The following is a 24,783-nucleotide window of genomic DNA, read 5'->3' as shown; positions in this document are numbered from 1 at the left end:
AAAGTTCTCACCATGAGGAAAAAAATCTTTTGTATGGATAGAGAGGATGTGCGCTAACAAAACTTATTAAGATAGTCATTCCACAGTACACAGAAGCCAAGAAGTCCCTTGGCTCTGTCGTTCACCTTGAACTCACGCATGGCTGCACGGCAATGCCGTCTCAGCAAAACCAACCATTTCCCTTCATCTGCTTCAGGTTCCCGGGGACTGCGTGCAGGATCCAGCGACCCGACTTTTACTGAGCCCCTTTCTACTGACAGGTGACAATCGTGCACACCGGTCCCTGTCCCGAGGACGCCTTCTACTGTCTGGAGAGTCCTTCCAGTCGTGTGGCGACCACTTCTACTTCACACGGCGTTAAGGGACCACGACTGACTACCTGGGACGGTGTTTTGCGATACTCGTGCAGCAGCGCGGACACTGCTGACCCAGACGGGGGCTGATCCCCACACAACGCTGTGTGCGCGCCCTTGGCCCACACGGAAGAGAAGAGAACAAAGGAAATCAAGAACAAAATAAACCCCCGTAGCGTTTTGTATTATCAAAATTGATACCAAGAACATTTTCCTCCTAACTTACCAGAACAGAACTGTTAAATTATTTATGTTTGAGATTAGGAAACTTTCAGTTATAAATGGAAAATATTTTATCACATATGGAAGAGAAACACCACACGTATAAAAATATAATTTACCTCAAAATAGCAAATCCATAACACGATAAACTATCTTAAGAGAATACACAGTAACAAACTAAAATAAAAATATAGTATGTACTATATAGTATGACCTAATAGACCTAATTTAAATGTCTACCCTTTTCAGAGTTTGGCCTAATATTAAAAATTAGATAACCAAAAAAGAAAAACATGGTATTATTCAAATGATGGTTTATATAAAACATATCCAAAATAAACTAATCAATACTAGTCAGTGTAAATAAAGTTTTAGACAGATGTTTTTCAAGAGGAAATACAGTTGTATACTTTTCACATACAGAAAAGGTATTCAACAAAAGCTGGAAATGTTTTTACCATGTACTTTAATGTTCCTTTTCTAATTTCACTTACACTACTATATTATACTCTGAAATGAATGCTATTAATCAAAGTAAAGTTTAACCCTATTCTAACAAGTTCCCAGTTCAAATTAGTTGATATTAGCTAATCAGCTTTAATGTATTCACTAATATATTGAACTGATATATTTTTTTCACTCATAATACCACTTATGGGCAAGATGAATATATTCTGTCTTTGGCCTGAGCAAAATGGCGAAGTCGCTGAATATAAGAACACACAGAAAATTTTGACTTCTACTGAATAGAAACTGATATTTTCAGAAAGGTTTAAAAAGTAAATTTTAAAGCATATGTGAAATCAAAGTATTCTTTGAAAATAATGGATAAGGTTTACATATTGTTATCCTCTGAAACCCTACCTCAAGCCCCATCTGAAAGCCCGCGCACAGAGCACTGCACACCCTGCCAGGACCCTGCGGGACACCATCCGCCCTGGGAGCCGCTGGGCACGGGCTGCACCACCGGACGGTCGGGCACCTTCAGCCGCTCACTTTACCCTCCCGCACCTGTTCCCTGCCCCCCATTCGCGAACAGAATAAAACGAGTAAATACGTGTACAAGTGGGTCGACACAGGCATTTAGAATAATTCCTAGTATTTAGCAGCAATACTTAAATGATGGCAGCAATAACCACTTTTAATCACTTTCCTATACAGCAAGGATGACACGGAGTCACACGCATGGAGGCCGCCTTCAGTACCAGGACCCAACACGAAGCAGAACTCAGAACGTGCTTGTTAAACTGAAAGACCAGATACCCGTCGGCCACTTCCCGGGAGGGAACGGCCTGTCGACACTCCCCTTGTGTCCTTGAAAAGACTCAGAGATGAAGCCGGAGCAAAGCCCAGGGCACCGCTTACCTCTGCCGCCATGAAGGCCAGCGTGTGCATCCCGTGGGAGTAGCCCGTGACGCAGCGGGCCACCGCCAGCCCGCAGCAGGACAGCAGCATCGCGACCAGCAGGGACAGGACTCGGCAGTGGCTGCTCATCGGGGTGGTGGGGGAGAAAGAGAGCTGCAAGGCACAGAACGGGGAGGGAAGGTCAGCCTTCGTCCCGGCAGTGGTGGACTTCGATGCGAAACCCAAGGGTAAGCTTGGTGGCTTTGCTCGGGGGTCTGTTTACCAAATGCAAAGCACAGAGAAGCAGCCCACTGCCAGATGGCCAAAATTCCCCACCCAGCCTAAACACGAGTAGGAGCTGACACAAAGAGATCTTCAGCATTTAATCTACTGACAACATATACATTACATTTTCATCTCAAATTCTCAAGGGTCTTCCTACCAGTGGGATTATAAGTCTCCAGAAGCAATTTTCCAGAGGTATGTCATTCCTGTAGCCTTCAACGGGACTTGGGACAGCACCGCGTCCTGCTGGCTCTTTCCTGACCTTGCTCTAAGCCCTCCTCCCCCGAATCCACTTGGAGGACGTTCCCAGACTGTCAGGGCTCAGACAACTGACGTGTAACCCAGGTGCAGATCTGCCACTGTTATAATGCAACGTTAACAACATGCAAGGAGAGGCAACGGCTTGGAAAAGAAGGCCTGGAGCTATGGCTCCTGAGCAGGAAGGTGTCTAACTGGACAGCAAAGCAGTTAGAGAGGTCAGAAGCTCCTGTTCCTGACCTTGAGTGGGGGGTCAACTGTGAGAACGCTATAAAGACTCTGAGGCCGAAATGAATTCATGCAGAGGTCAAGAGCCCCTGGCCCATGATCACTGGGTAAAGAAGGAACAAACTCGGCCATGGAGTGGGTGTAACGGCAGGGCAGAACCGCAGGGTTACCCAGGCTCCATGGAATGAGTTTGGGGGCACTCAGGAGTGAGGGTGCACTCGCGCAGCCCTGATCTGAAGCCAAGAGGCAGGTCTTGTGCCCAGATGGAAAAGGATTCCCTTCTGGGACCAAGGAGACCAGAGAGCTAATTCTGTCCTTGCCCGGGGTGGAAACAGTGCAAACCGATCAGAAAGCAGAGCTCCAAAAAACAGAGGAAGAGGGGAGAAAGTGGAGGGAGATTCCAAGAGGAAATATCTGGAAGAGACCAACTTTTACTCCATTTACATATTAAGATTTCTTACACTGTGATCGAAACAGTTGGTGCAGGTGAATTAACCCCGTGAGTTGCAACAGAACGGAAGGTCGGGTAGGAGGAGCCCCCCCAAACCAGGAGGCTCTGGTTCTGTGCGCTCCCCGGATGCTGCAGAAAGTGCCTCCCCACTGGCAGCGGGGACCCGATGCAGGAGGCTTCCTCTCCGGCCCTCCCCCGACACGCGTGTGGCAGCCCGTGAAGACGCCCCAGAACATAGACCTGGCCGATGCGTGACACGGCGAGCAAAGAGCTGGGCTGGGACTCACGTATTCGAACCGGTCCTTGCAGAGCTGCACCATCAGATGCAGGAACACCAGCCCGGCGAACCAGAGGCACCACATGACCACCTCTTCCACGGTCTGCACGTTCAGCACGCCGAAAATGAAAATGAACTTGTAGAAAATAAAATTCCAAAACTTGTCTTTGAGGTGCTAGAAAGAGAAACGTTGGCGAAGGTCAGTACGGCCACACCTAACCCGTGTAAGGGATGCTCACGTAACAAGAGCTGGGTCCTGTGGAGAACACGCTTGGTACTCAGCTCTAACACGCAACCCCAAGAAAAGCAAAGCAAAGGAAAAACTGAGCCCCCTGAAGAACAGAGGTAAGACCCCCAGAAAGGAGTCTGCAGGCCATGGGTTGTCATTCTAAGTCACCAAAGGGATGTTAGCCTTCGACAGGGGGTGACAGTAGTCCGGCACCTTATGAATTAAATGATACATGTAACGCCCAACACAAAATGCAAAAGAATGGTGAGGGCTGCAAGTACCCTTTTCACGTCTGCTCTCTGGATTTTAAAACAAATAGAAAAGATTAGACTTTTTAAAACACCCTCCAGATTAAAAAGTAATATATAACTCATCGGGCAGCCCACAATCAATGGAAGTATAAAAACACGCACAACAAAAATGACGCCCCAACTTTTCTGTGCAGTTTGCATATCTTCTCCCTGTGTGCACAGCGTTTTCCATGCACTGCACTGATCACACTGTAAGCCCCTCACCAAGGTCTGTGAACATTCTCTGAACGTATCGTTTTAGTGGTTACTGATGGGCCCTGACACTGTTTAGTTTTTCACCCTTTGGAAAACATCGCCGAGCCCGTATCTCTGTATGAGTCTCCGCGTCTCCGGCATCACAGGGCGTCCACCCCCCTCCGAAGAAGCAGTGTCGGTGCCCACCACATGCCCAGTGTCTCTCTGCGTCCCCGGCCCCTCCCTGCACCGAGGGCTTCCAGTTCTGAAGGCTTTGCTGCACTGGAAAAGCACACGAGGGGCGTCTAGCCGACGCGCTCAGGCCGTCTGTGGCCGTGGTGGGACAAAAACGTGACTTCCAATCTGCTGTGTGACTTTACGTCCCCAGGCTTGGAGTCCCCACCTATAAAGTGGGTCTTTCAACAGTGGCTTACAGCTCACGGAATCATTGGGGGAATTAAAAAAGGCAACACGCGGACCACGTGTAGGCACGTGCCCTAATAGGCATTAAATGCTTTAAAAAATGCCTGGTCCGGAACCTTACTTCACAGTTTATTTAATATTTGCTCCATTTTAGGTCATCAACGTCTTTGCCTCGAGCACCCACAGAGCAAACCCACGTCAGTGCTACTGAGTCCCAATTCAGAGCGGTGCTGACTAGGTGCCACCAGATGACGGCATTAGCCCCAAAGTCACCGGGGGACAGCATGAGAAACGATCTCTACGCTGAAGCAGCCGAACACAGTGCTGAGCAGCAGATGTGCCCTCAGGATTCCCTCCAGGTCTCATAAAAATCTCTGGAACACTCTGAGGCTGTTTTCTGTAAATTTCCAACTGATACTTAACATTTAGAAAAAGAAGGCCGTAGGCCCACCAGGGCCAGCGCAATCCATCAGCAATTGGATGGCTTGCCCAACCCGACCAATTTCTGGCCTGCAAATCAAAAGTTCTTCCTGACGAAGAAAGAAGCCTCTACATACGGACCATCCCATCAGGGGGCGACTCTGGAGTGGCTGTTTCGGAGAAGGCGACAGTGCTGGGAAACGCCTCTGGGAAACAATTCTGCTCAGAGCAGCACCGGAGAAGTCCACCGCCACAGCAACTGCCCTCAGCCCTGAACCGGGACCACGGCTGATCTGAGAGCAGAGTCGGGCTGAAAGGGCAAGTGAGGGTAAAGCCACGGCTACACTTTTGATGGAGTAGGCTCCTGCGTCTTAGCACTGAGCCAAGAGAAAGTGAAATATAGTTTTGTTTATAAGTTGTTGTTTTAAAGTCCCGTTTTAAATTCTTATTTTAACATGCACCATCCTATACTCTATCCGCTAAAATCTTTGGGGAACGGCCAATCTACGCGGGATCTCGCAACACAATTCTTCACTGAGAGTACGTCCCACTCACCCAGGCCTTCTGAGAACAATGTTCAATCGGACTATCTCCCCTAAAAACAGAAGAAATGACCTAGTTTCCTGCTTGAAGAATAACCCTAATTTACTTTGCCAAAGGGGAAAAATTAAAATCTCTCAGTGAATTCCTTTGGAATAGAATCCATATTCTAAATAGCGATATTTCTGATCATTCAAACTGAAATCTGTGCTTCTTTAAAAACTACGGTCCTGTGAGTTGCAGGGAAAATAGCTATAAAGGGCGATATTGGGGCAACCTGAGTACCTTGAATACAGACTGGGGGTTACATGAGACACTGTGTCAATGCCGAATTTCCTGATTTTGACCTTTGTGCTGTGGTGGTGCAAGAAAGTGTCCTTGCTCTTAGGAAATAAGTACTGAAAAAAATCTTTAAAAGAAAATAAGAAACACATACTGAAGTATTTGGAGGTAAAGTGCTGTGACGTCCACAAGTTGCTCTCAAACAGATCAGAAAAAATAAGTCCGTATAAAACAACAGGCAAATGTTAAATGGGATAAAATGTTAACTATGAATCAGTTCCTTCATGGCAGTCACGCAACTTTTCTGCAAATCTGAAATTACATCAACTGTGAAGTTAAAAAAATAAACCCTGACAGCAAGACCCGTGGCCTGGACTCACCTGCCTCTCGCTCACACGCAGAGGGCCGAACACCACGCACTGGATCAGCTTGGCCACCAGCATCAAGACGCAGCAGGCGGTGTTGACGAGGACCTGCACGCAGACCAGAGAGAGTGTGTATGTCCTCCCGTTGAAAATGAGAGCGGCCCCAGGACTTGGTATGAGGCCTTCACCCATCATGTCCAACGACAGAGCCGTTCCAGTTCTCTGCCGGCACGGGAAAGGGAATATTCAAACGTCACCTTTCCTAAGCACACACTTCCACAAGGCGGTGTGGGGAGGGACAAGGTGAGCGGGAGAGAGGTGCCCACACGCACCCCCTAGCCAGCCGCGTGCCCCTTCACTCTTACCAAACTACATGTAAACTTTGCCGTGTATGTAAAAATGCATGTACCTTTAAACCGTAGCTATCTCCCAGGTATAGCATTTCCTATGTTAGGATTTTGAAAGTCTCAAAGAAAAGTTTTCCAGAACATGAAGTTGTGTTGTTGTCATGAACAGTAAAGTCCAGCAGGCAAACATCCTGCCCTGCCCTGTCTAACCAAGAACACGAAGAACTGAGACCAAAATATCTATGTGTCTCTTACAATACATTGTAATGGGACGATCGGCCAGCCCAAAGGTACTCTCTGCTTGGTGTCGGCCTTGAAGGAAAGTCTCTGGGACACGAGGGGAGAAACCAGAAAGAAGGAAGAAGAAAACTGGCCTGAGGGGCCCAGAACGGAAAGGCAACCATGAGACACCCATGCGGAACCAAGGCCTCCTCCTTCAACCGGAGCGGGGCTGCCTCGCTGTTTTTTACCGTAATTAGAGATGGACAGCCTCACATCAAAACAAATCTAATTGGTTAGATTACAAGGAAAGAGTGGGCTGGCCCGACCACAAGGCTAGTGTGTGGCGCAACCCATTACCGATGCTCAAATGACTGTACAGCACCGCGCGACGCGGAAAAAGCCAAAGGACCTGGACGCAGGCAGCAGAGAGGACATGCAGCAGAGCAGAGGAAAACAAACGCCAACTCAGTGCTTCCCTCTTCGATTCACTACGGTTACCTGAACTTGGTCATAGTCTCTTCCCAGGGCACTCTCCCCTCTACTTTGAAAAGAAGCAAGTAAGTTTCTTTTAAAAATAAAAGGAGGTGAAAAAGAAGAGCTAGAAGAGAACATAAGGCAGTGGACTAAGAACTCATCAGGTTTCCCTTAGTGGGTCCCACGGCCTGCCCTCAGACAGAACAGCCCTGATTCATTAAAAAGGGATTAAATCATGTTTACCTCTAGTCTGCCTGCCTAATGGGGCAAGGAAGTGTGTGCATATTTTTAAAGAACCGAAACAAAAATAGTTCTGCTGAAAAAAGAAACTGTTCTGGTAATTATATCCAAATAACCAGGGGGAAAAAAATCCCAAATTAGTTATCTGAAGCACCTAGATCCCTCACTTAGGGCTCCCAGCGGAACAGGCCCAGGCCACACATCCAACACATGGCTTAGAAGCCTCATCTTTAAGGAGCTGACGGTAAAAAGGCTCATATCCTGTGCTTCTAACCCGTCAATGGAAACCTCGTCCTGTTAATTAAGAAAATCAGCCCTAAGACAAAACCACAACCCCAGCCCCTCAGGGCACATCTCCTGGCTGAACAGGGTTTTGAAAATGAGCCAAACACTCCCCAATTTAACTAAAAAAGAACTCTTCCTGTTTTTGCACATAGGCATATGAAATAAAGAAATAAATGCAACACATTTAGCACCTACACTCGGAGAGCTATGAGATCACGAGACACAGAACTTAGGAAACATCCAGCAGAACAAGCAGGCTGCTGTTGGAGCAAAGAAGGAGAGACATCGAATTTAGGATTGCTTAGTAACTCTTCTATCCAAAACAGCATTCCCGAACATCTTGGACTACAAAACAAAAATGAAAGTATTATTGGCTATTTCTCAGTTAAACTTTTACTTAAAAGTTTTTCCGGATTCAAAAATAAGGTGTAAAAATTTTGTACCTTTGATTTACAAAAAAAAAAAAAAGCCCAAAACAAAGGCCCTCATAAATCCTATCACCCACATGTAACCATTTCTACTTCAATCTAAATAAGAGAGTTAAATAGTAGCCAGGGTAAGAAGTGTGGGCCCTGAGAAAGAAGACACCTACTAAGAAGGGGTGAGGGAGGCTAACTGGGCTCAGATGTAGGAGAACCTAGCAGTCATTTCTGCACAGGAGCCTCTCACCCCAAGATGCATGTCAGGGAGAAGCCTGCGCCAAGCTGCTTGCCTGCACCATGTTCCTGCGCAGAAGGAGGTCTAGAATTGTGTTTTCACCCATAGGGCTGAGGCATTCCCCCTCTAATCTGAGCTGCTAAGCTATGTCCCCATCAGCATCTTTACCGATCAATCACAGCAGCTCCGTTCTGACCAGTCAGGACAGTGTCTTCTGGGCCAATCAAACTGTGAAGATTTGGAGTCCTCATTTGCATGAGGATGGAAAGGCAGCTCCCATCCGGCTCAGGGAGCTCGTTTTTTCTCTTTCCACTAAAGAGGGAAGCTCTGCTTCCCTGCCTGGGGCTGGAACACTCCAGACGTCTCCGCAGAGCACAGTGGAGCAGGCCCATAGGCGAACCAGAGCAGGAAGAACAGACCAGGATGGAGCAGAGCTGTGTGCAGGAAAAAGGGCCCTGGCTGGTGTAGCACAGTGGACTGAGTGCAGGCCTATGAACCAAGGGGTTGAGGGTTCGATTCCCAGTCCAAGGCACATGCCTGGGTTGCAGGGAAAGCCCCCAGTAAGGGGTGTGTGAGATATAACCACCCACTGATGTTTCTCTCCCTCTCTTTCTCCTTCCTGTCCCCTTTCTCTAAAAGTAAATAAATAAATAAAATCTTTAAAAAAAATAAAAATTTTAAAAAACCTCAATAATTATTTATTCTATGCCTATTTATAGAAAAAAATGTCTCCACTGCACAAATATTGTGTCATTGCAATGAGGACATGATAAATTCTCAACTTCGAAATCGACAAAGGCTTGAAAAACTGCAAATATGGAAAGAAACATCATTTTTGCATTCCTCGCTTAAAAGCAAATCCCAAATCGGATCCCATTAGGTCGCCAGTGATCTTCTTCCAGAAAAACGACACCTCTGCCGAGATTCGGATCCCTAGAACCAGGACAAACCTCCCTACCTCGGCTGACCAGGAGGAGGCCACTCCCACAGGCCAGGTCTGCACCAGCCCTTTGTCCACGCCGAGCACAGCACAGGCACCAACCACATTCCCTCGGCGCCATACAGCCGACTGACTTCTCCCCGTGGGCAGATTCCACTCTTTAATGTAAGTGGCTGTACGTATCAGGGTGCACTGGCGCTGTGTTCATAATAGCAGAAAAATGGAAAACTATTGCCCATTTTTCTGCTAATGAAGCAGAAGGGGGAGACACATTCAACAAAGGGACACAAAGGAACCAGGAAAACTAACCTGGCAGCCCCATATTCACTAGTGTTGTATGGAACCTTCAAAATAACTTGTTCACTTAAAAAAGACAAGCGTGGAAATGCGATTGTTCTGCTACTCACTGTGCAAGGGGACGGTGTACACATGCGCATTTGTGTGACAGGTGGAGGTGAACGGCGCCCAGCGCCTGGCCAGCCTTGACCTTCCACTTAACATCGGCGCTGGTTACGAGGGGACAGTGATGGTTCCTCCTTGCAGAGGGAGACGGGGCGCAGGGAGATGGGGACACATACTTTTCACTGTGTATCGCTTCAGTGCTTTTCAACTTTTGCACCCTAAAAATGCACTATGTTATTTTTTTGAAGTTTAGATTCCATTCACTCATCTGACCAGTTCCGAAATTCCACATTGTTTTTTCTCACTGTGGGAGAGGAGACCGAGGAGTAACCAACCAAAACGGGGTGGCCTACGTCACGGGTTAATGTTGTAAAACACAGGGTATTTCTACTCTTTAAGAAAACTTTCTCAAATCTGTAACACTGTAAAAAAAATAATAAAACCTTTACGTCGTATTTTTTTTAAAACCTCACCAAGTGCCGTTAATTTTTATTAGTCTGCACGAAGGAAAAACAAGCCCCCGTGCAGCCCGGAACAGAACAGGTCGTACTGATTCAAGGAAACCCGGCATCGTCAGGCGCCTGGGCCTTCGCTCTGAGGCCCCTAGACAAAACCCCCTCCCAAAACAGTTCCACCATTCGGCCTGAGAAAACAGAAACTAAATGACGAGATAGGTGGGCCTGCAAGGAAAAGGAGAAGAGGCTTGGTAACAAACGGCTCAGCCACGGTGATCACTGTGTGACCCTACAGGTAGTTTTGATCCTGCAACACGCAGGCCGCCAAGGGGCGTTATTTATGAGCTGGGGGTGAAATGTGGCTGAACCACCAGGAACTGCTGCGGAGAACAGGATGCGGAAGGCTATTGGTCTCCCACTTCGCACTAACACACCATTTGTCTGTCTCCTCTCTTTGAGAACAACTGCAACGCATGGCCCCCCGAGGGCTGACAGGGACAAAATGGCAATAAAATACAAAGAGGCACTCTTCCGGGTATTCCGGGGGCAGGGAAGCAAGATGACCACGGGACAGGACGCACAGACACAAAGCCCTGGGCACAAGTCTAGCAGCGATCAAAGGGCAGCCAGCCTACCTCCCCTGCACCGGAAGGAAGACTTTCCCTTTGTTTTTAAGTCGTTTCGTGAGGCTTACATCCTATTTACCAGTTTCGCCTTCCTCTTCAGCTGCCCCAGTGTTTATGGGGCTAACATTTTCCTCTAATTTCCTCTGGAATGTGCAATCATACAGACTCAAGCCCAGCACATCACTTTCACTTCTGAAGTTGTAAAAGGAGGGTGCAGATGGGCTCTTTAAGGCAGAGTCAGCAGCGGGTCCTCCAGTGGGCGATCGGTCGGTAACCATGTGGGGCCACACGCTCTGCCACAGATTCCTCCCTTAAAAATGTGAAACCAGCACGAGTTGACAATGTACAAAAACAGGCTGGGCCTGATGGGCCGCCACAGCTCGCCAATCTCGGCTCTGAATAAATGGGCAGCTCACTTTTATCCATTTTTGTTTCTGGTGATTTTTTCCCCCTTGAAATGTCTATTGAAATTATTTGATTTGCATATAATTAAGTCAGAACTTTAACACTTGTTTCATATTTCTGTTTCTCCATTTTACCACGTCCTCTCACAACTTTAGAGGTGAGTACATACAAAAAAAGGAAGAGAGAAAGAGAAGAAAGTAACAAAAATAATGAGTAAGAATAAAGAAATGAAAGTCAAAACATATCAACAGTTTAAAACCATAATGGAATGAATCAAGAGGTGCTTTAATGGAAGTGACAGCTGAGAAAAATGTAAAATAAGGCTAGAAATGAAGAACAAATGAAACCTAATCTGGAATGAAACTTCCAGAAAGTTCTAGAAAGACAGGAGAGAATAAGTGATCATACCAAGGCTGAGTGTTTGTTAGTGTAAGGACCCTGGCGCCTCCTCTTCAACCTAGTCTCCGCGTCCACACTCAGAGAGCCCCCTGGCATGACTTCCTCGGAGGGAAGAGGTTTGAAGTCACTACATCTCCTGGCCTGCTTCCATTCTACACAAATCCATCTTCCCCACTGCTGCCATAGACCGTCCCCCGAAAAAAACACGTCATCAAGACAGCCCCTCCTCCCCTCCACTCCTGCTTTAACCCTAGGGCACAGAAAATCACGCCCACACCCCTGAGCACAGCAGGCTAGGTGTACATAATCGGGCATTAGCCCCACACCCCATCCTCTCCCTCATCAGCTTCTCCACCATTCGCGCACCTAAGACCGCCTTGGACATTAATCAAAACGAGGATTCCAAGGCTCCATCCTTCTCCCTGAAACTGACCCCCAGGTAGAGCCTGAGAAACTGCATTTCACAAGTGCCCCAAGTGAAAATGAACCAGGTCGCAGGAGGTCCACACTTTGAGAAGCATCCCTTCAGAGCGGTTGCCTGCCCCTCCCCTTCTCTCACAGGGCAGGGCCACTGCCCCTACCTCCTTAGTCTCCTGTTCACCTTCCCAGCCTCGCTCTGGAATCACAGGGTCGGCCAGTTCAATTTCCCCACTGGGTTATGGACCTCTCTGCACCTGCAGTCCCCGCACGGGTCTCAGGCAGGTTTCTCTACCTGGAATAGCCCAAGGCTGGGTTCAAATGCCCCCTTCCAGGTATCCCTCCCTAGCATCCGTTCCTCCTTCCTCCACACCCCGCTGTTTTCTTGATAGATATGTCTATTACCACTTACCAAATGTCACCTTGGATTGCTTTGGAGGGGATGGGGGAAATGTTCACAGCTATGCCCTCCAGAGTGCTTCACATAGTACATGAGAAAGGTATGAAGTTGAGCCTATTCATGGTAAACCCCTGCGATGCCCCCAGACCACATGGATCCACAATGTGCTCTACGAAGATACGTTTTAGAGGTTCCCGTTGTCAAACAATAGCCAGCAGGGTCTGCCCTCCTGCAGAAGGATCCATTTTTGTTTTGCCTTGCCTGGCTCTTAAAAATGGAATCCGAATGTCTTTGGGCAGGGGACAAAAAGGATTCACTTCGACCAAAGGTCAAGGCTGCGCCTCCCTCCGAGGAGGACGCTTTGAGACCCTGACCGCTGCTCAGCAGAAGCCATGACGGCGGTGAGGAAAACCAGCAGTTGGCACACAGAGAGGGTCTGAGGAACCCGGGCAGGCCCAGTGAGAATCCGAAAATCAGAGGGACGGTGGAAAAAAAATACAGTAAGATCAACTGAGAAAGGAAAAGTGTATCAACAGATAGAAAGAAATGATACACCTGCAAGAGCAAGATCGTTATTGAAAACACTAAGAACATCTTTCCTAAAAGTACTAATTTTCACAGAAAAAAAAATTTTAAACAGGCTTTGTTTGTTTCATGAAGAGGTGTGCTAGTTAACTTTGAAATTTGAACATGGGTTTTGTTTTAAAAAATTTTAAAAATGCCTCCTAGGGGGTGGAAAATCATTAAAGAATACTAGCACTCGTTATATAAATACCATAGTGGTTCCTTTTCAAAGCTTTAGTTATAGCCTATACTTCAAAATATATACCAAAAGCCATAATCTAACATTTGGCAAAAGCACTCTTCCCAACTTTGTTTACCTGCTAACTCAATGCAAAACGAGATTTGAAATGAAGAGACGTGAGTGGACCTGGTGGTCAGCCCCACACAGAAGTGTAAGAATGGAACTCCACCTCCCGCTGCCTGCCTTCCACTAATCTCTTCATCAGAAGGACCCGGGACACTTAATCCATGGCCCCACAGAGTTCACAAATCCCTCCGCTTCCTGATGAAGCACAATGGGATTAATTACAACAAATGAGTTGCATATCATCTATACACTTGGAATATTAATCTCAGTCATTTACAGCCTGTTCTCAACCCCAAATGGGAACCTGCAAATGGAGACAAGACCCAAGATGCCACAGTAAACCCAGGCGACAGACTTCAAACCTGGAGCAAGTATGCTGATCACTGAGGGATTTATGTAAGAGGCATTCAAGGCCAGGGCGGAAACAATTCTTTAGCCAAAATAACTGTTGATCTGCCCAGCCTGAAATTATCTATTGTAATAAGCGAAACCAGCCTTTCTGCCTGGTAGAGGGTGATTGTCGGGCACTGGCAGACGCCTTTGGAAACGCTGTCTTAAAGTGCAGCACTAAAGGGAGAAATCCCGAGTTGAAAGGGTGAACTGTCTCCGGACTGGCAGTGTTGCTGTCTTCAGACATCAACGGAAATGATCGTGAATCATCAGGTAAAAGCAACAGGAAAGGAAGGTAGGCCTGTCTGACCCAAATAGGGCAATCCCAGACTAAGTGGCAACAACAACAAAAAGTTGTAGGGGACCGCCTCTCTCCGAACAGGAGCGTCCACACACACCCAAATGCCCCCAAGTCCCCACACTCAAAGCCCAAGCCCGGCCTGGCCCCTCCTCCTCCCTGACCCCGCTTGCCGCAGCCCCATGCACCGCGCCTACCCCGGCCCACCGACTAGGAAAAGCCTCTGGACTTCTTTCCAGGATTCATTGGAAGACCCGGTAACTGGCTCCCCGAGCCCACTCCCCTGTGGGGACTCCTGCTCTTTGGGGTCTTCCGGTTCCCTCCCCAAGGTCCTTCAGCAACCTCCTCCTCTTACTCTCCCCAACACGGCTCCCGTCCCCCGGGTCCTAGCGGTGACCCCTGCTTCCCGACCCCTTCCTCCAGCCTTCGGCCTTGGGGACGCCCCTCCTCAAGACACCCCTGATCTCCTCCCCGCCACCCTCCACCCCAACCTCACCGTCTCCCTCGGCAGGGCGCCCCTGGACCCCGTACCGCACTCGGTGGTCCGGGCAGAGGGTGCTTTTGCCCCAGCCACGCCCCCCGCCCCCCGATAATGGGTGACACCGCGGCCCCCGCGCCCCGCCCGCTCGACCGCTGCGCCCCGGGCAGCCTCGCTCACCCACACGAACAGGCTGTCGGAGAGCAGGTACTGGGCCACGTCGCTGACCCCGGGCCCTCCAGCGCCCGGCCCGGCGACCGCGGTGGGGTCTGGCTGCACCGGGGCCGTTATGGGCTCCGGATCGCCGGGCCCGGGCCGGGCCTCGGCCTCGGGCTGGCTGAGGGCGCGGTAGGCGCTGATGACGGCACCGAGCAGGGCCAGGCCGCTGAGGCCGGTGTAGGTGCGGAGGCTGGGCCAGGGGAAGCGCTCGAGGAAGAGCAGCGGCATGGCGGCAGTGGCGGCCTCCGGCCCCCGGGCCTCCCCGCGCTGCGGCTGGGCCCCCGCGGCGGCCTCGTGAACGGCACCCACGAGCTCTGGCGTCGCTGCTGCCGCTGCCACCTCCTCGCCGGGCAAAGCCGGGCCGCTCCTGGCCGCTTGCGCCGCTCCCGCTGCTGCCCCTGCCGGCGCGGAAGAGCCTCGGCGGGCTCGGCGCGGGTCACCGCCTCCAGCGGGATGCGGGCGGGACGGGCGCGAGGGCGCGGCCTCCGTCCCCCGCCCCCAGCGGTCGTGCTGCCGCCTAGCCGGGAAAGGCCGCGGCCTCGGGCCCTGCGTCCCTGCACCTAGCATTAGCCTCCACCGCCCACCCAGCTACCCCGGGCCTCGGACCCAACGGACACCCGCCTGGGGCCCAGCCCACGCGCGTCACTCAGCTCCCTGGCGGTCGGGCCCAGTCGCGTGGCCCGTCCGCAGGACACGGGGACCTGGGCCACCAAACGTCCAGCCGCTTCATTCCCTCTCACCCGCGCTTAGGCAGGTCACCCCTGAGCACCCCTGTGGGCCTAACAGCTTCCCTTGTAGCTCTGATGGGAATCATTGATAGAGGACCTAATGATAGAGGACCTAACCTCGGAAACAAAGAGGATTAATGGAGTCTTAAATTTGTTGCCAATAAAAAATGGTCAAGTTTCTGCTGTTAACTGGTAGCCTTGAGCAGTCTAAAAGGAACCTGATTTAGCAGGAAATAGAAATGTTCCCTCCTACACCAGATAGGATGTAAAATAGCACCACTACTTTGGGATAGTGTCAGTTCCTAAAAAAAAAAATGTTCCGTGGAAGAGTGACCATTTAACCTGGCAGTTCCACAGCTAGGTGCATACCCAGAGATGAAAACATAATACGTCCCCAGAAAACAACCACACCGATGTGGACAGCAGCATTACTGTAATAGCCAAAGGGTTGAAACATCCTAATGTCCAAGGGATGAATCCATAAATAAGGGACGCAGCAGCATTTTATTCGACCCTGAAAAGGAGTAAAATGATGGCATGTGCTACAACCTGAACAAACCCTGAAAAGCAGCCCAGACAAACATGTTGTGTGATTCCATTTACCCGAAATGTCTGGAATAGGCAAATACATTTATAGATGCGGAAAAACATAGATTAATGGTTGTTTGGGGATTGGGGTCATGAGGGAACTGGGCAAGGGAAATACTGACTTTTTTTAAGTGATGGAAATGTTCCAAAATGGTGGTGATGTGTTGCACAACTCTGAATATACTAAAAATCACTTCATTGAACAGTTGAAATGATGAGGTATATCTCAATATGGGAATCACAGATCAATAAAGCTGTTGCAAAACAAAACAAAAAAGTGCTACCCAGCAGAAGTGTTACCTTGGGGGTCTTATTCTTTACTGTATCCTCAAGGGCTGTAACAGTGCCTGGCCCCCAGTAGGTACGAGTAAGTTACCATACTTTGCCATGTATAATGCGCACTATTTTTTTTTTTGCCCACATTTTTGACAGGAAAATAAGGATGTGCATTACACAGGAATAGTATTAAGGATGTGCGTTATACATGGCGAAATACGGTATTCTTTGAATCGTACAAACTTTCAGAAGGACTAAATTATCTTCAAGGTCTCTTTTATGCCTAATATTCTAATTCTAAACATCTGTTCATTAAAAACAACAAAAAAGATCTCTTCAGGTTATTGCCATCCACTTTAGAATTTTTTAACGTCCTAACTGAAGGGCCTGTGACAGAACGTAACAGTTCCCCTTTTGGCGAGGAGGGAGCAAATGGTTACGACACACACAGCTTTTTTATACGAGGCCTTTATGAATATTAGACTTCAGTTCTCTTTGGTTTGCTACCCTCGGCCATTTGATTAAAATGCCCAACTTTCGACCTTATTGGTAAAATAAAGCTTTATTTTGAAAATAGATAGTAATAGCCCAGGGAAGTATTTTAAGTGTTTTACTTTATCTGAGCCCAAATAATTTCTAAGCCATGTTATCGGGTAATCAGTCCAAGTCACAGCACAGTTACAAATACCACGGCAACCTGTCTGTCGCCCTCAGGGCCTGCACTTCCCTTATCGTAGTACAAGGCTCTACCATCATAAATTCCAGAGTGCTCCGCTCCTTTGGAATTATGTAATTGCCACTAAGTTTAGAAAAGCTTTAGACAACCAGTTTTCCGGAATAACTTTGTAAAGTGTGTAATAGCGACTCTTTACTCTTGGTTCTGACTACGTAAGAGCTATAGTCAAAATTAATGGTAAGCATTTAGAAGCTTGAACTTCCTGAAGACTCAATATGAGAATAGTTGAAATGAACTGTAGCTTGTTGGGGTGGGGGTTTTTTTTTTTGCATTTTTAAAGGTGTGTCTGGATAGGATATTAGTATTTGTTCTACCAACTTTCCTCTCCCACTCCATGAAGATGGCCAGCTTTTGCACGTCCTTCTCTGAAGGTTTTCTTTATTTTGTTTTGTTTTTTTCCAAGGGCATTTCCTAACCTTCTAAAGTCAACCAATGTTTCTGGTTCTTTGTACTGGATCCTACTCCATGAGATGACCTGGGGAGGAGGCAAGACACAGGAGGGGTGAACAGTATGCCTGGAAGGCTGGACCAGGGAGGCAAGGCTCTGGCCTGTAAAGGGCTGGTGGGATTAAACTATCTGTGGGGTGCACCATGGCCTGAGCTCTGCCCACCACCTTTCACTCCAGGGTACCATTCATGCCCTCTGGACTGATTCTGGTGAGACTTGGGTAGGGCCCTTGACTCCCAGTGACTGAGAGACTGATTTTCCTGCCATTTTTGTGAGATGGTAGCCAATTTGGTTTGATTTAAACAACGAAATGTGTCATTTCAAAAAAATATTTGAAATCCTTTCGTATTCATGATCCCATTTGACTTTCACCATGCTGAGACAGGCTGAGTAGTTCTGTTGTTAACATTCTCAACATCCTAGGAAGTGAACTTCATTGTCTGATAAGGTAGCTTTCAACCAGCTCCCATGGGGTTCTGGTTTGACCAGTGGGGGCAAATCCGGCAGATGGGGAAAATAAGCAACTTCTCAAGTACGTATGGATAAAACGACTCCAGCCAAGATGGAGCGTAGGTAGTCACACTGTACCTCCTCACACAACCAAATGAAGGACAACAGATTTAAAAACCAAAACAACCAGAACTGACAGAATATGGAACTGTATGGAAGTCTGACAGCCAAGGACTTAAAGAAGAAACATTCACCCAGACCGGGAGGAGGGGCAGAGTTAGGCAGCGGGCGGAGAGGACTCAAGGCACAGTGGCTGCTGGTCCCACATCCGTGTGCAGATAAACCGGGAAGAACAACTGGGGAGCTAGGCAGACCGCACAACCCAGGACCCCAGCGCCAGAAATAAAGCCTCAAACCTCTAACTGAAAACACCTGTGGGGGTTGCAGTGGCATGAGAAACTCCCAGCCTCACAGGAGAGTTTGTTGAAGAGACCCACGGGGTCCTAAAACATACACAAACCCACCCACCTGGGAATCAGCACCAGAAGGGCCCACTTTGCTTGTGAGGAGTGGAGGAAGTGACTGAAACCCAGCAGAGAGTGGAGCAAGTGCCATTGTCCCTTCTCGGACCCCCGCCCCACATACTGCATCACAACGCAGCCACATGGGTAGCCCCACCCTGGTAAACGCCTAAGGCTCTGCCCTTTACTATGTAGCAGGTGCACCGAAGCCAAAAAAAAAATGACCCAAATGAAAGAACAGATCAAAGTTCCAGAAAAAATACAACTAAGGGATGAAGTGTAGGGGACCAGTTTGTTTGGTCTGGCAAATGTGACTCAGCTCTGTATGGAAAACCTACAGAAGCAAGGTGGTGGGCAGGAGCCAGATCTTCAAACCGAGTTTTCCCGTGGGAATCAGGCCTAGAAAATGCATAGAATGTTATGGCTTGCTCTCGCTAAAACTCCCTCACCCTGGTCTAAAGCAACAGATGTGTATTGTCTATCTTCAAGGTAATTTCCAAAGCCTGAACAAGTTCTCCCAAGGACAGAGCTAATGAGCTCATCACCATTTCCCTCTGCATGTTATTTTCATTTCCTTGATTGTACCTAGAATGTAGACTGTAATATTCTATGTGATAGATAATAAATCTTTCTTTGATGTAAGACCCCAGGAAAATAATAAAAGCCTGTGTAGGCAAGGGTCAGGGTGCTCCCCTCTTGAGGGAGTAGCCGAGGCACCATAGGCACTCTCCCCATGAGAGTAGCTGTGACTGTTCCCTTTTTCCACACAGGATTGTTGTCGCCTGTGCATTCATTCTCGCTGTCAGCCACAACAGGTGGACTCTGCTGGACAGGGTCTGCTACAATGAAGAGAGAGCCAACCTATCAGATACACAGTTCAAAACACTGGTAATCAGGATGCTCACAGGTTGAGTATGGTCAAAAATTAGAGGGAAAGATGAAGGCTATGAAAAGTGAAATAAAAGAAAATGTACAGGGAACCAACAGTGATGGGAAGGAAACTGGGACTCAAAATAAATGATTTGGGGAAGTTAGAAATAAACATTCAACCAGAACAGAATGAAGAAACAAGAATTCAGAAAAATGAGGAGAGGCTTAGGAACCTCCAGGACATCTTTAAACATTCCAACGTCCAAATCATAAAGGTGCCAGAAGGAGAAGAGGAAAAGCAAGGACTTGAAAAATTATTTGAAAACATAATGAAGAACTTCCCTAATCTGACCAAGGAAATAGACTTCCAGGAAGTCCAGAGAGCTCAGAAAGTCCTAAAGAATTTGGACCCAAGGAGGAACACACCAAGGCACATCATAATTATACAAGCCAAAATTAAAGATAAGGAATCTTAAAAGCAGCAAGAGAAAAGGAGCCAGTTACCTACAAAGGAATGCTCATAAGACTGTCAGCTGATTTCTCTAAAGAAACCTTGCAGGCAAGAAGGGGCTGGAAAGAAGTATTTGAAGTCATGAAAGGCAAGGACCTACATGTGAGATTACGCTATCCAGCAAAGCTTTCATTTAGAATAGAAGGGCAGATAAAGTGCTTCCCAGATAAGGTCAAGTTAAAGGAGTTCAGCATCACCCAGCCCTTATTATATGAAATGTTAAAGGGTGTTAGCTAAGAAAAAGATAAAAAATATGAACAGTAAAAAGATAGCAAACTCAGTTATTAACCACCATACCTAAAACAACAGTAACAAAAGCAAACAACAGTAACAGAACCACAGAAATGGAGGTCACATGGAGGGTTAGCAATAGAGAGTGGGAGGAGAAGGAGGGGGCAGAAGGTACAGAGAGTAAGTAGCATAGACGGTAGGCAGAAAATAGGGGGAGGGCAAGAATAGTAAGGGAAATATAGAATCTAAAGAACTTGTGACACATGGACATGAACTAAAGGGGAGGAATGTGGGTGGGAGGGGGTGTGTAGGGTGGAGGGGAGTGAAGGGGGAAATGGGACAACTGTAATAGCATAATCAATAAAATGTATTTGAAAAAGAGAAACATATTTCAATGTTTAGCTTTTCTTTCATAATTTTGCATAGTTCTTTGGTGACTGCTATAAAATGCACTAGTAAAATTTTCAGAACTTCGCAGTAACTTTATCAGGTTTTGTTCAATGTTTGAAATTCAGATATGAAGCCTAAAAGCTATGGTTTTACTACACATAATATTCTCATATTTTGGGTGCACTGTTTCTATTTATCACATTTGCCATGTATAATGCATACTTTGTTGCCCAAATTTTTTAGGGAAAAAAAAGGATGTACATTATACATGGGTAGTATCTGAAATACCTTGTGTCTGTTCTTCTGTTTTGTACATATTTGTTATATAAAACTTCTGTACAATATGCCCAAAAATAAATACTAAAATTCCTTTATAATACAAAAAACAATTATCTTAACATAAATAAAAAGTTGAATTAAAAAATCAAGACAAAAGATTTCTTTCCCTGGAAGCCTGGGCCACAAACCCAGGTGCAGTGTACGTGGGAGCCCACTACACACGGCAGAGCACGGCGAGATGCTGAAATGAACTTACACGGTATTAGCAATATATATAAGCAGCAAGCAAGGTGTCCCAGAACATCATGACTTCCAGGCAAGTTTGAGAAAATCCCTCAAACTGTAGGAGTCAACACTCTACAGATAAAGACACTGGGTCCCCAGTGATGTAACAACATAGTTTGCAGAATCGGGTGGCAACTTCCAAATGCGTCTTCAGGTCCCATTGCAGGAGACTGCATTGCAAAGAACACTTCCAACCCACACAGTGCAGGGAGTGCGGGGGGGCAGCACAGGAGTCCGGCCTTCAGGCCCCGCTGGCTGGGGCGCCGAGCGGCCTCTCACCCAGGGGCCAGCCAACAACTCTGTAAAGGGTCCTGCAGGCGTCCAACGGAGGGCTAAGGTTAGCGACTGCACGTACAACCAGAGTCCTCCTTTCACGGTTTTTTAATTGAAATGACAATAAAATAAAAGACAACAATGACCACGTTAATCATACTTTTACTTTACAAGTATAAAAATATAACCAAAACTTCCAATAGTTTTTAATATTATTTTTTATAAACTTATGAGAAAACTTAATGAGAAAAATTCTCCAAGCCCAATTCTAAATGATGCCTGTGCTCTAGGAGAACACAGTAACCAGAAGTTTAAGTTTATAAATGTAGCAATCTTTTCCTCAACAGAACAGCATAGCACATTTTCCCAATTTATCTCCAGTCAGACAATACAGTCCATCACGAAAATACAAGTTACATCTAAACTAGCTTAATCTACACCTAGTCTGTTTTTCCACAATCTTGATAAATATAATACGAGCTCATATTAAGATGTCTTTTATGGTTCCAGTGAAAATGACAATATTTGTTTCTCATCACATATTTAAACAACACGGGGAACATGAAATGAGGCAGTTTGACCAAAATAAGAAGTGACAGAAACCAAGCGGAGTAACTACGGGAACTGAGAGAAACCCCTGCTACGGAAGCCGACCTGCATCGCAGTCAGAACCCCCCCCCCCCGACTCAGCCCTTTCTGGCCACGAGACACACAGAACCACACGCCCTCTGAGACGGTCGCAGCGCTGGGCGCACTGTCCCCCGCACTGGGAACCAGTAAAAACACTAAGTCTGGGGAACGCCATTGTGGAAAAGCCGCTCCAAGCATTTCACCTCAAGCGACTTGAGCAGGTAGTTAAAAAATACTTATTAAAGACCTGAGCACGTAAAAGTCACATCATTAAGAAAGAGAATTTTACACTGCTTGTCAGCCTGCTGACTCTAGAGGACCTCTACCTTTCACTTCTAAGGAATCAGAAAAGAAAAAAACTGATTGACTAATTTGGTCATTTTAGCCACATCAAATGCTGACTTAATGGAATGCTTAAATATGTAACAGTAACAGCCACACGATGCTAATTACAAGGTAAGACAATGATAAAAAGCCAGATCTGTTAAAAGTACAAATTCATAGGCCTTCATATTCATATGCCATTTTAAGTACTATCTGCTTTTTTAAAAACTCGCAAGTCATCACTTAGGAAAAAAATTTTGCTTTTCTTCAAAGAAATATCAATGCTAACTAAATATGATTGACAGCATTTGAGTGGAACATTTAGGTTTTTCCCATCATGGATTGCATATTTCCCAGTGCCATTCAGTAGTTTTATATAAATACACCCCCCTTAGATTACTCAGGGAAAATAACGTGGCATCTGTCGTTACACAATACCAAACAGCACTCTCATAGATGAACAAATCTGGAACACAGCAGGCAGTCAAAAGCATATCAGTTAATCGAGAGCTGATTTAAAAACTATTCAGTATTGAATATGTAGAGAATTGGAGTGCACAGCTGAAAACTGTTCAGTTCTTGGGGAAGTGTGACGAGAACTTAATTATCGAAGACCTTAGTGTTACCTAGTAGCCTTGTACCCTCTCCTAACGCTACGGGAATGCCTCAGAGTTGAACTCCTGTCTCCTTCCAGAAAGCAGAACAAGAGCATTGGGATGCAACTACAGCCACCCAGTTCAAAGACGGTTTTAACACTTAGTGTTTGTGTTACGAATTTTACATTCAAAACCAGACCTCTTTCGTTCCAAGGCTGGTAACCCAGCCGGCTGAACCCACAGGCGTTTCGCACCGAGGCTGCAGCGTACGGATGACTCACTCAGGCACTTGGACTGGGAAGCAGTGATCAAACAGGGATTTCTCGAAGCTTTTACAAAGTACACGAGTGACCTCAAGTCACATGACCCTTCAACTTCTTCACTGACAACACTTTATAAATCACACCCCCAAAAAAGCCCACCCGTTTCCACCCACCCCAAATGGCAAGAGCTGCCGTGGTCTGAAATGTGCTCACGGTGGCTCTTCACTTCGATTCCAGAAACAACTGGGAAGGTGGGCTGGATCATGCTATCTCCATCTCTACCTTCCCCAACCTGTTACCACTCAGCTAATCAGTGAGCTAACCAGTAAACCTGCGACAAATTAGTAATCCGCTAATGTAAACCAGAGAGCAGGATTGTTACCCCAGAGGACAGGGAGGAGGACTATCCACAGAATGAGTGGCTTTTTCAAAGGAAACACTCGTCATTTTCAGTCCTGGAGTCTGGTGTTCACCTACAACTTGAGCACAGGTGCAGTTACAGTCACTCCCCGACAGGCAGCTATGGGAAAGTGTGGCAGGACCTCAACCCAATGAACTTGGATGTTTATAAATAAAACTGCTCAGGCACTCTTGGTCTTTCTCAAGTCTAAGCAGGAAAAACCCCATGATACACCTTTCACGTCATCCAATGCTTCGAAGAGCCCTGTGATCAGCGCCACGGAGCTGTAAGAACTGACCGGAAGTCCGTTCTACTAAAGACTCAGCGATACCCATTCTCTTCTTCAGGCAACTGTTTCTCACGTATTCCCCTTACACTGAGCCCGCAGCCAGCAAGTCTGCGGTCAGGCGCACGAAAGACATTCTGTCCCTTAGGCCGTGACGCAGCCAGCAAACTCTTTTGCTCTAAGATTCTTTTCTTATTCCTTTAAATGTGACACTCATTTAGCAATATTTTTAAGGTTTTTGAAATTTGTTGTCTTTTCCTTAGGTTCACAACAATCTATCCTGTATCCTTTCTTTAGACTTCAGATGATTCCCGTATATTTTTGAAAAGGCTTGGTATCACTTGCTAAAATCAAATTTTCGTCTCTATGAATATAACTTCAAGTTAATTGAAAAAACTAACTTTGCAATCCAAGAGTTCGAAACCTAACTGACCCATTTTGAGAAACTTCCTTCACAGATCGCCATTTTATCACGGCCCTAAGAATACCAAGACACAAAATTCAGAACAGCACAAATAATACCCCCACTGTGTGATGAAAAAAACTTCACATGCACTCGAGGTCCATCTCTTTTTGTACCACTCCCCATGACTTTCCAGACCTAGTCCGTTTTAATGGTTTCCCGTATGTTAGTTAAGGCCCACTACTTGTAAACTAAGGTCTGGCTGAACTGGTACAGAATGTACCAGGCAGTAACCCACTGGGAGTTCTGCTGTAATATAACTCATTATGAGTGCAGAACGTGGTCTAATGAGTTATATTACAAGGCGTGGTACAGGAGTTGCACCTTGGACTCATTCGAGCAAACCAGTCCCCAAAAGTAACAGGAAATCTCCATCACGGCGCTCTCTAATGTGGTTCAAGTGCACCCGCGGCATGGTATCGGAGCCAGGGTCCCACAAACTCGACTGCCCTGACCCTGCCTTTGTCTCCGACCCTTTGCCAGGCTGGGGGTGAGAAAAAAACGATTCTCACCTGTAAGAATTTTTCAAGTTTAATGTGAAATTTAAA

At 46.9% G+C, this 24,783-nt stretch overlaps 1 protein-coding gene across 1 annotated transcript in view; it reads right to left on the bottom strand.

The window, feature by feature from the left end:
- Nucleotides 1–15,137, bottom strand: part of AMFR (autocrine motility factor receptor) — a 29,463-nt gene extending 14,326 nt beyond the window's left edge. The window contains exons 1-4 of the mRNA XM_037141529.2: nucleotides 14,649–15,137; nucleotides 6,178–6,270; nucleotides 3,429–3,593; nucleotides 1,941–2,093 (exon numbers count right to left, since the gene is read on the bottom strand). Of these exons, the coding sequence (XP_036997424.2) occupies nucleotides 1,941–2,093; nucleotides 3,429–3,593; nucleotides 6,178–6,270; nucleotides 14,649–14,915 (678 nt within the window). The 5' untranslated portion in view covers nucleotides 14,916–15,137. The remainder of the gene's footprint in view (nucleotides 1–1,940; nucleotides 2,094–3,428; nucleotides 3,594–6,177; nucleotides 6,271–14,648) is intronic.
- Between the last annotated feature and the right edge of the window lie 9,646 nt (nucleotides 15,138–24,783).

The sequence above is a fragment of the Artibeus jamaicensis genome, unplaced genomic scaffold, assembly GCF_021234435.1.
Source record: "Artibeus jamaicensis isolate MK-2021 breed Jamaican fruit bat unplaced genomic scaffold, CSHL_Jam_final contig_3152, whole genome shotgun sequence".
NCBI classification, from domain to species: domain Eukaryota; kingdom Metazoa; phylum Chordata; class Mammalia; order Chiroptera; family Phyllostomidae; genus Artibeus; species Artibeus jamaicensis.
Note: the sequence above shows the minus strand (reverse complement) of the source record. Positions and strands in the feature narration are given on the sequence as shown.